Below are 12,604 nucleotides of genomic sequence, written 5' to 3'. Positions count from 1 at the left end.
TTTAATTGCTGAATATGAAATCCATCATTTTGATTTATTAGTGTTATTATCTGATTATGCTATCGTGTTTTTGCTGTCATTCAGCCTCTCGAACCATCGATCGTACCGCGTACTCTTAGCATGATAATAATTATAACTGTAAGTTATATGCTGTTATGAAACATATCATCAATAGTCTGTATGTGACATGCTGTGTACGAATTATGTAGCATGTAATACGATATATTATTGTGTTACATGATATGTAGAATATTTTTAAGTAGAATGCCATTCGGACAATTGTGATCAAGTAGCATGCTTTGTGAAATATTGTTATTCTTTAACACGCCAGGGAAAGCTTCTACCTCTACAATATCAAATACTACATTAATTGTCGCAACTACATGTGTATGCATATATGTAAACGGTCGTGCTGAAGTAGGTCAAATATCGTCCTAGCATTATGTCATTATTATGTCAGTATATCATTATTGAAAGCTTGCAACATGATTCTTCATTTTTAATAGCTTATGCAAAGTAATTGTAGTGATAAGATATTATTTATTTCGCTTTAATAAATTTCCGTTTTTCATATTTTTCAATTTTTAATAGGACATTATTTTGTTTTTGGGACAAACGATGCAGGACAATTATTATTTTGTTTTGCTTGTCTTTTGCTATTGTTTTATGTCGATTCAACACAATGGCGTCATTTTCACTAACGTCATTTAATCAAGCTTCCATAATTCGTAATTCTGGTAACTGTTATAACACTTCCTACAATACGTATTATAATTACTCTGTTACATTATGCCTGAACACTTTTGTAACCTGGACAAATTTATATTGTGTAGCAATGATATTGTAACATGCCGTTATATGACCTGTGTTTGGACTTAACATCCATCGGTACTAATCTGAGTACAAAATTCAGAACTATAATTATGTATTCCAGGATGTCCTAAACAACGAGAACATTAAACTGGACTGGGACTTCAAAGCGTCCTTACTGACAGATTTGGTTAGGGTGAGTATATGTCGAGAATAGCTTGCTGCTTTGATATGGGTTAATTCAAGTCTTCACGCTGATGTGTAGGCCATTTTTTTCCAATTATCTTAAGTTTACCAAATTACTTCTGTTAAATTGCACTCTAGAAGGGATTTATATCCTTGTAAAATATCACTCTTTTGACTGGATTTGATGTTTAGATGCCCCTTAGACAGGTATTGGAACAACTGTGAAATAAAAACTTCTCCCGGGGTCATTGTCTAATTTATTGCTAATACTAGTAACAATGCAACTATATTAGCTTGATATGTATTGATATTATTTTATTTAACAGTAAGCATATATTAAGATAAAATTGTGTACGTTTATAACATTAAAAATGTGTCTAGTCAATAAATATGCACTTGACGGTTACCATATTAATTGTTAAATATATATATTCATAGCGGAAATAACATTCGAAGTGAATATGGTATAAATTAAACTTTTGAATGAAACTATTTATTTGTTATCATGTAACGACTTATCAATTTCAAAAATGGTTTTGGACAAACTCATGTCTATAGCCATTTAATAATATTGGTCTTTAAACATACATGTACCTTAATTGCACTAATACATTTGTTTCTGGTATGTATGCTGATGTTGCAGGGGTTACGTTTTATACATTCGACTCCAATCCACTATCACGGTAGCCTGAAATCTCGGAACTGTGTGGTAGACAGTCGCTGGGTACTCAAGCTAACTGACTTCGGAATGATTGGATTCAGGGAGAGAGCTAAGCTCAATATAGCAGTAGAAGCCGGAGGTAAGTGATTGTTTTCATGTTGACAATAAATCTTTATATATATTTGCTCTTCTTTCTAACTACCTTTTCTTCCCCTAATGTATTCTTTGGCATTATCAAGCTTTTACACTTGCGTTGAGAGTTCACCCAAGCAATGGATGATATGGGTTCGTTCCCTTGACCGTGACAAGCCAACATTTTTATAATTGATATTTACGGCTTCTCCTTGGTGTTCAGATTAAAATCGATTTTGGTAAGAATTGGTTAGCCCGTTTTCAGTACATTATATCCAGATAGAAACCATGTTTCACTGTCCAGACATTGCAGTGAGATGGCACTTTAAATGTCCCAGTCATATGTTAACGTCATCTTCATACCAGTTTAGCTTTTAAAAGACTGTAGGTGAGACCGGATATCATAGCAAAAACCTAATCTTGTTCACTCACTCGCTAACATATAACATTTATTTATACCGCATTCCTTCACACACCGCCTGGCTTCCTTTTAACGAGTGCCTTCATGTTGCAATAATTTACTTGATGCATGCCGAATATTTCTATCTATTAATCCCGGTAAAAAAAAAACATATGCCTATTGCTGCCGTTACCGTTTAGTTAATACGGCGTCTTTTGAGGATTATTTATCTATCATTGTGAATAAAATATCTAATAAAACATGATAAGTGTAAATGAAATATAGTCTATTTAATTGTATTGCTTTCAGAGAATTTTTTTCCCGATAATCTGATCATGTGTCAGTCTGCCCGAATTTCGCCCTAACAGTTCAGTGAACGTTTTTAGTTTAATATATTTTACGTATCTGTTTGGAACAAATGGAACGTAATGTTTATCTAATTTGCGCTAAAACCGTAAAATTTGTACTATAAACAAAATGATCCCCTACTGTCTGGGTAATAATAATCGCAGACTACATTTCGGAACCATCCAGCATATACCAATAACTACATTAACCAAGTTATTTTTGACGATTTGGCGTCGCATCTACATGTACCTCAGCATGTCACGTTTTAATTCATTTTGATTGGTGACATGGTTTATAGCAAAATACGTACTTGATATAACATTGACATTTATGAATATATTGAATTATTAGGCACCTCCCTTCACATTTAATTTATATTTCGACTTTTTTTGTGGTTCTGTGTGCTTATATCTTATGTATTTGCTGTATGATCAATTACAATAACTAGAGGATGTATATACGTTGTTTATAGTTGGCGAAATGTATGACCAATCTTATAGCATCAGGATTATTGATTAATAAAATCAGCGAGTGAATCTGTATTTTCATGAAAAGCTTTTTCTCATTCTAGATCTTCTGTGGACTGCCCCTGAACATGTCAGGGACACTTACCCCGCCTCTAAAGGATCAGAAAAGGGGGACATGTACGGAATGGCAATGATCATGCAGGAAGTCATTCTACGAAAGCGACCGTTTGGAATGGTGGACCTGACAGAAGAGGGTGAGTTGTTTACAAATGCCGTCTAACGCCTGACAATGGGGTAAACAGTCGAGGCATTTCAAAAAAAGGACGTCATTTTTTGTTCATTTTTTGTTTCAAAAAATTAAATCGATTTATTTGGTTATCAGTCAGTATAAATAAAAAAAATTAACGGGTTAAAAATGATTACAGTAAAGCTGAAAAGGGAATAAAGGACTACATATAATTTAAAATTATACATGATAAGTAATATGCGGCTATTTCAATAAACGCAACGTCCAAAAATAACTATACGATGATTATTGATATATCTTATGTACATGACAAAGTTATCATGCACTGATTAAAACACATTAAAAGTCTTGAAAATTTAATCTTTAAAGGAACTGTCAATGCATACAAACTTTATAATGTAATCTTAAAATAAGAAAGCATGTCCATGTTGTTTTCTCATTTGCAGACTTATGATATATAAATAAATGATTTTATTACAATTTTACCAGTATAGAAATTTATCAAACTGATTAAACTTATATTTTACTGCAGCGATAAGCAGTGAAAATATAAGCGTTTCGTTTGTTTACGAATCAGAGCGAACCTTTGTAGTCACCTCATTGGAATTTGCCGATCGAAGCGAATAAAGATAGATGGATTTTTTGTTTGTTATTATTTTTTTTTATTTTTTTTTTATTTTTTTTTTTGTATTTCTCAAATACATCTGACAAAATACTTACACGACGTTAGCTTTTCATGCACAGATTCTCCGATAACAGCAGAAAACGCTTAGATTACGTTGATCAGTTTTATTATACCAACATTTAAATCATTCGATTTTTCTCTTGAACCAGTGTTAATATCATCCTCTGTTTCTAATGTTTTAGAAGATAATCTTTCAGCATGGTAACTGTCAGTTTGATTACTTGTGTGTTAGCGCTGTCTTTATTCGGAAACAAAATCCTCTCCGGCGCTTCTTCATCCAGATTATCGAAACTTGTAGGTGAAACCATTTTCCGAAATGTTATTTTAGCATTCACCTGAACGATTTAAGTAATCAAACTGTGTCTGCTTCGTCTTGGTCCCGAAAACGCTTACGTTCTCGAAAGCGCTTTCGAACTTTATTTTAATACAAGGGATGGTGGTAGAGAAAATCCGACGAGATATGACAAATGCATTGTCCAATAAGAATGAACAAAGCTAAAAACTAGCGAAGATATGAATGCGCTAATGCCGGTTAAATAGCACTTTTGACTATTAACCTGGTTAATAGCATTTTTGAGGATGTGGTTCAAATCGCATTTCTATTGTTTGCCTTTTATATAGTGTAAAATAAAGAAAAGTATAATAATAATTTTTAGATGAATGACTCTTGAAATATATGTTGTATTCAACGGGAAACAATTCCACATCCTCTATTTATTCATAATGCGTTTGATTTTCCTTAACTATATGCATAAGCTATATTTTGAACTATTGCACGCTAAAATGAACTATTGAACACCGCATGACGTTTCGGAATTTAGTCCTATCCCTTCAAGTGGCTAACTAAGTAGTACAGGAAACTCGAGATTGGAGTCGCCAATGAAGATTAAATCGACAAATAAGAGGAGACTTCTGCCAGTAAAAACACGAAAAGTATTATAAACTATTCAATGCAAATTTTCAAAGACTTTCTGGAATGCCGAGGTTCGGATTTAGATACGATAAATACTATAAATAAGCAAGGCCGAGTTTGCTTCAACGTTAAGAGATTTTTACCCTTAGTGTGTTTTAGTGATTATCAGTACCTCGTCAAATATTCTTGACTTTTGTACAGACGTTATAAATGACCGTGAAAGATACATTTTCTTTCAGAATACAGACATTTCCTCAGATGTACATGTACTTGGTTGATACCGCGTTCCATGTAAATGTCATTATTTCAGCAAGCGGCTATAAGCTGATGCTGCTTTTTGCAGTTTGAGCTATCAAGTAAGAAATATGGGCCTTTGAAGAACGTGTGTTAAGGAAAGTGTAAAATACACATCGACAGGTTGTTGATGAAAGCGAAAATTGTCTTGCGTGAGGCTTCTTTTCAAACATATCATGTATATTGAGGCTGCCATACATATTGTCATTTATATTCCCATTTCAAAACGTTTCTAAAGCAGTTAGATATATGATCAATTTCAGCGACTATTTATCAGATTTTCGATATGTTGATAATATTGTTGTCATTTCCCTTCCAAGTTAAACATTTGACATTTAGATAAGTTCCATGCAGATTCTAACTGATGTTGACAGTTATAAATAGTCTGTTGTTATCCACTGCACGTGCATAAGATGCTACTGATGAACTATGGATCCTGGCTTCTCCAATGGATTTCCATTCTTGCTAGCTAATTGGAGAAGCAACAGAGGCCAATATTCTGGATCTATGTTTTCTCTCTATTTCCTCGTTAACCTTTTCCTCCAAAACGCTTACCAAACCCTTCGTATGATTTAACGTTGAGCTGCAACTTAGCAATTTGGGCAAACCAAAGACTAGATAGAATTAGAAGTTACTGTTTTCTGCTTTGAAAAGGTTGCTGATCAGGAATTTGACATAAACCCAAACTAAACCCGTCGTTTGTCAACCTCTTGTTTGATTCTATATTGTAATTTACCCTTTTTCATACAAATATAAAAGTTTTTCAATCGTTTGCCGTTTAAAATCAAATACATTTCACGTTCAGCAGATGTTTTTTTATATGTATTTTCACGAGTGCGAATATCAAAATAAATCTGTCATGCGTGTGAAATATATAAACCCATTGCATTTTCTTTTGATTACATTTCGAAAAAGGCCTTAAAATGCTTCAATTAAAATTTTTTCATATTTCACAGGCAAAAACGTTATAAATATAAGATATTTAACTTTATAAGGTATACATAGATTCAGTAATTTTGCAGATTTTTTTATCATGTCAAAGAAAATAAAGAGCGTTACACTTTATACTTGTGGAGATTGAATCAAAACAGGACAGATATTTCTTTTTAAATGGAAATCATAACCATTAACTTTCATTACGTATTTATATTGAAATGTTCGCTGTTATATTAAACGGAAAAGCACTAGTGACATAAATATTTAATTGCTAAAAATATTGGTTGTATTGTGTGCGTTGAACCAACGAGCGCTGTAACTCTTATCTCAAAATATCATCATTGCTACAGTTTTTCGAACCATTCTCGACAAACAACATTTACTAATTTTCTAGTATTAGTATATAACTTTTACTTTGTTTTGGAATGTGTCACTATTTTCGAATTTTTAGCATATAACTTTCAATTTGTTCTAGAATATGTCATTATCATGTGTATCGGTTTTACAATCCCGTGGGAATGCAGACGATATAAATGCTGGAGGGTTTTAAAGTTAAAGTTTTACTGAACAGGACTTGATTTCTTCTATCTGAAACAATGTATGTGCTATTCACGAGTACTCCTTTATAAACCAAAATGTATTTTGCAATTTTTGTTTCTTTTTCTGGAAAATTGAAAGAGAAGAAGAAAAAAACCTATTGTATTCATTCCTCCAAGCTATCTCATTTCCCTTGGTATTACAAGGCAGACATATCTTCAGTTTCGAGGGCGAAATAGGAACTTGTCCTTTGCACTAAAGTTGATATGTTTAATTAAATCCTTTCGTTTTATAGCAATGCATTGGATAAAATAAATGTGACAGAAACAGCTATACTTCTGAAATTTGATTGGTTAGATAGCTATTTTGTAATCGTCAAAATGCCAATTCGTGAATGTTATTGGACTGAAGTTAATGTTCAGAATGTCTGTAGGGGCTAGCAGAACGATGAGGTGTAATATAAACGTTATAGATTGATCATCCTGTGGTTTGACTTTATTCCATAGAGACTGTCTCCATACGCATTGGTTTGACCTTTACTTTCTTTACTATTTAAGACCGCCGATTCTCCCCCGACAGACCGTCTGTCTACGGCTATATACGGAATCATATTGCCGCCGGTACTTTTAGCAATTTCGGTGTTATGTTCTTTCTAGACACTTAACTTACCCATGTTTGGATTTCAGACCATACACCATTAATTGATCAAATAGCGTCATATTACTTCAAAACAACAGTTTAAAATGATTATTATAAAAAAAAAAAATTCATAACGAAACACTGCAATTCATCTACAGACAATACTTGAAAAAAAGGTGTAACCATTAACGTGTCCGTAGCTATGGTATATATGTATTCGTTGAAATCATGAATAAGGATTAGAAACACTATTGGACATTTGCATATTTGTTATTGGAAAGTAATTACAACGGTACTATAATAATCAAAGATGTTTTCTGTTGTAATAGTCAGAAAAAACAATCATAAAAGTCTTCTTCAGGGTTTATACAAATAACACAACTGGAAATCTAATGCTAGGGGCAAAATTGTCGGAAAGGGAAGTCAGAAAAATCAAAGAAATGGTGTGTACAAATAATTTATCTTTGATATAGATATTTGGTAGTTTCGGAATCACATGCTAAATGGTATTACATTCAGAAAGAAAGAACAGTGTAAAGTAACGGCCATTTGCAATATCTAATACACAGTGAGTGACCGACTAAAGTTGCCCTGATACCAAAGCACGCTTGTGTAATGATAGTGATATATAACCCTTACTTCCATTCGTCTCTAACAGCCATGCCATAGTTACAACTATGATATCAACATGATATTTGTCATTCAACAAGCAAACACACATAACAGGGCAGTACTACAACAGTAGGGCACTAGGGTTGATTGATTAGTCTTGCCATGGAAAACTGCCTTTAGTATCTGTTGAATGAGAGAAAAACGAGACATTTGACAAAAAATCTCATAAAACAATAGCAAACTGTAATATGTAAAGAGAGATGAATTAATATACGGTTTACTGACAGTTTCCTCGTAACAAACTATTTACTTATTACATTACAAATATTTTTACTGAAGACGAGAAATAATCCCCTATTGACCAGAAAGCCTATATCCTGCAAGAGTATCCATCCACAAAATAGATATGACACCCATTAAAAAGATGTCTTCTGTCAGATACTGTGAAAATGTCAGATACTGGTATGATAAGACGCTTTCAACTTGTGATGGCAAGGAATTCACTGATATCTAGTGAAACGAATTTCTGTAGTCTTAAATCGTTCAGTACAGAACGGACAAAAAGAACGAGGAGACCTAGAAAAGAACTTTTGCATTTGAATTCCAAAAAATTGCATGTTTAAGTTTTGTAACAAACGCCAGGAGAATACGGGTGTGTAAATCGTAATGAGAAATCAACAAATCAAGGGAAGAATAAAAGCAAGGGGTATATTGACATAGATATTTTCTGATAACAAAAAAGTTGTATCTATTCATATTTACTTATTAATCTGTTTATTCATTTGTAATATTTAGCGATTAATTTTATATAGGTAAAAGATTGCTAATGAATAAACAAACGACACCAAGTTTCCGGTAAATAAAGAGTAGACTTAACATATGTTTTAATTACTGCATAGTTTGACATTTATCCAGTATGAATAAGTCAAAATATCAGCAATCCTTTATTGAGAATTTGAATGACATTGATAGCGGACGTTGCTTGTCTTTGAATTCGTTCTTTTGTTGCCATTTGTAACAAAATACATTGTGAATTACCACATCTGATCTGATCGTGGCTCCGATGACTAATTTCCACATATAAATTGGACTGACAATCGGCGGATGACATCTGTCGTAGATTTTGTACCTACTCTGTCTGACCCAATGTCTATCCGTCTTCCTACAGAGATCATAGAGAAGATACGAAAACCTCCTCCCCTACTTAGGCCGTCTGTATCCCCTCAAGCAGCACAGCCCCAATATATTCAGCTTATGAAGCAATGCTGGGCGGAGAACCCCGATATGCGACCATCAATAGAGGATGTTTATCAACAGTTCAAATCAATCGCCGGTGGCAAGTATGTAATATCCCTGTCAAGTTTGTATCTATGTGTATACATCGCCATAGGATTGCTACTGTTTCCGCATCATTACCTTGTATGAATATGTTACAGACTGTAATTTGGTCTGTTGTCATTAATATCCTGGTGTATAGCAATGGTTTTTGTATTTTTGTTATCCAGATGATAAATATTATTCATTGATAAGCATCGCTATATCTTTCTTATGATTACAGACATTTTGTAATACAGTAAGAAACGCTGTATAACTTATTTGGTCCTTAATGAGATATGTATACCAATGATACTATGGTATAAATGGATAATACATTTATTATTATCCAGCTATGTGGCGCTATATTTGTGATTCTGTCCAAGTGTGTTTCTGTACTTTACGTGTTTACCACAGCTCTAGCTGTGTGTTTAGACTGCCATCGCTTTATTCAATGACTCTATAGGTATTAGCTGGTATAGAAAACAAATGCTATGAAAACAAAGATACTGCTAACATGACATCACGCACAACTTGATATGTTACTTCTGAGAATTTTGTTAATGTAAAATAATTAAATTTTACTTGAAGCAGTTTGTTTAGTTGCTAAGATGCCTTATGTGATTGTATGTACTCTTACGTGATCAGATGACAATGGTGCTTGATCTAGCTGTGTTAGGGCCCTATTGTTATCATAATTGCTGATATTGGGCAGGCTCATAACAACCCGGTATATGAATTAATGCATTCGCTGGTATACATGTTAACATACCATGAAGCATACGTTAAATACATGGCATCTGATATCTTGCTGATTTTAAGTTGAATTTATGAGAACTCAGCGATTGTTAGATGTATATTTAGTGCACAATGAATACGTCATACTGTATGTGCCGTTCTTTAAAATTGATGAAACTAAATATCAACATTGGTTAATGGTACGCAGCGCTAATATCTGAGTATGTAATACCTGGTATAATCGGTTTGAAGTTAATGTTAAAATACAATTTTACTAACGACAGTCTATTTCAAGCCGACCCAGGTTTATTTATATGAGAAAGAGTACATGTTATTATTTTATGTCAACAGGAAGATGAATATAGTGGACTCGATGTTCCGCATGTTGGAGAAATACTCAAATGACCTTGAGGACATCGTCAAGGAGAGGACGGTCCAATTGGAAGAAGAGAAAAAGAAGACAGATGTCCTCTTAAATAGGATGCTGCCGGCGTAATTATCAGTGTATTGTTTTATAATCACCATGTCTCCCTACCTTTACACAGTTCGCCGTTATATAATTGTCTGCTGTTGTTCCACCCAACATTGTAATGGCTATGCCATTTAAATGTAGCTACGCTCACTAACACGACTGACGAATCCAGAAATTTCAAAGTATCACAGGAAAGGTTGTTTTAAAATCAAATCAATATTTGTCGAGTTGGCTTAGATTTTCAACTGATAAGATTTGTTTTAGATAATAATAGTCAATAACTGTATAATCTGTCACCTTACATAACAGCTTGGAGGTATGAAAACAGTGATAACGATAATTTAGCGTATTCATCGGATAGCAAATTTCAAAATGTTTTAAATTTGACTTCATGATAGGGTATGAAAAACTCGAATATTTCAAAAACATCAACGGGATTTTAAATCGTCTTTCGTTCAATTGTATCTTGTATATTATGTGCTGTTAGTCATTGGCTACTGTCGCTGCTTTTTCAACGAGCTCTAACTATTGACAAAACTAAGAATTCGTGAAAAAGGAATAACTGATTCATGCTGCTCAATTTGATGTACAGTTCAATCGTAAAACATCACAAAAATAATGTATTAATAAATTATGAGACACACCTCTTGAGGAATGAAGTTTGTCACTCAAAACGTAAACGGTTTTAATGTTTTCAGAGTTATTCGTGTATAAGCATACCATTGATGATTCAGAATCCATTCTCATTAAGAGCAGAAACTGTGTTGACATATAATCTAAACCACATAATGCGCTCCTTAGCTATCAATTAGTATTAAGATAAGACATTTGACAGGGTGATGGATTATTTTTCTTTCACAATTTCGAAGCCTTATTTGATTGTTAAAGGGCCAACAGAGTCAAAGTTTATTCTTCTAACAACTCATTAAATCATTGTAGTTCTGTACTCCTTATTATCCATTCAACAAAAACTGTATTCGTCCACCAAGCGTTTTATATGCAATTAAGCATAATTCGACCTACACGAGCATGCGCACACCTAAAATAGTTTTGAAACCCATGCGGTAGAGGACATTTTAACAGTTACGAGTCGCGATATTTCAAGATATTGAGATTGGATGGAAAACACATGATATGTGACTTTTTTTAAGAAAACTATGTCAACAACCATCAATAAGACACAAGCAAACTCTTCGACTTGACCTATATTGTCCTATACAGTAAACTTCACGATGTGTTAAAGTGTAAGAGTTGTACAGCATGCAAGTCGAAATTGATTTAGCTAATTTCGCTTTGCAAGAGGGACTTGGACATGACATAATGCCATGACATTCAGGATATAGACTGCGTAACATTTCGGTTCACATATATCTTGTAAACCATGTAACTTTCAGTTCTATTTCTAATTTTGGCACGTATCGAAAACATCCAGCTAGTCCAATTATAAAATTCAAAAAAAGTAAAAGTTCTTTCTTCACAAGACATCAATATCTACTTTAACGAGGACTGGAAAACACAAAAACCAAAAGGAAAGAAAGAAAGAAAAGGAATTTTGATTTCTTCGTGAGAAATATCATTAAAATCACAGGGATGTGGCACACATTTCTAAACCTAAGTAATACAGTTTCCGATGCGCACAAGGTAGTACAGGGGCCGCGGTGGCCGAGTGGTTAAGGTGTCCCGACACTTTATCACTAGCCCTCCACCTCTGGGTTGCGAGTTCGAAACCTACGTGGGGCAGTTGCCAGGTACTGACTGTAGGCCGGTGGTTTTTCTCCGGGTACTCCGGCTTTCCTCCACCTCCAAACCTGGCACGTCCTTAAATGACCCTGGCTGTTAATAGGACGTTAAACAAAAAACAAACAAAAAAGTACAAGGTAGTACAGTTTCCGAATCGTATAAGGTAGTACAGTTTCCGAAGCGTACAATTTAGTACTGTTTCCGAAGTAAATCTTAAGCCGTTTAAGATAACCTCATGAAAACTGGTACGCGTATTGTTGTGCTTGTGGTGCCTTTTGGAATTTGAGTGTTTTGTATTTTTCATAATTTTTCCTGAATCCAATAAAACAAATGGTTAAAATCCTTAAGCGTGACTCCGAATACGTTTGAGATAATCCATGTAACATGAATCAGTATAGTGGTCTATTAGTTCCTTTTGCTATCAGGTTTTCAGTTCAGATATTTTTTTCTGTAACCATGAAAACAAATAGTTT

At 33.8% G+C, this 12,604-nt stretch overlaps 1 protein-coding gene across 1 annotated transcript in view; it reads left to right on the top strand.

The window, feature by feature from the left end:
* LOC117342772 (retinal guanylyl cyclase 2-like) overlaps positions 1 to 12,604 on the top strand; it is a 135,630-nt gene that overhangs the window by 109,565 nt on the left and 13,461 nt on the right. The window contains exons 8-12 of the mRNA XM_033905014.1: positions 935 to 1,006; positions 1,640 to 1,796; positions 3,109 to 3,258; positions 9,036 to 9,207; positions 10,271 to 10,411. Coding sequence (XP_033760905.1) covers positions 935 to 1,006; positions 1,640 to 1,796; positions 3,109 to 3,258; positions 9,036 to 9,207; positions 10,271 to 10,411 — 692 coding nt within the window. The remainder of the gene's footprint in view (positions 1 to 934; positions 1,007 to 1,639; positions 1,797 to 3,108; positions 3,259 to 9,035; positions 9,208 to 10,270; positions 10,412 to 12,604) is intronic.

Source organism: Pecten maximus, chromosome 14 (genome assembly GCF_902652985.1).
Source record: "Pecten maximus chromosome 14, xPecMax1.1, whole genome shotgun sequence".
In the NCBI taxonomy this organism is placed as follows: Eukaryota; Metazoa; Mollusca; class Bivalvia; order Pectinida; family Pectinidae; genus Pecten; species Pecten maximus.
Note: the sequence above shows the minus strand (reverse complement) of the source record. Positions and strands in the feature narration are given on the sequence as shown.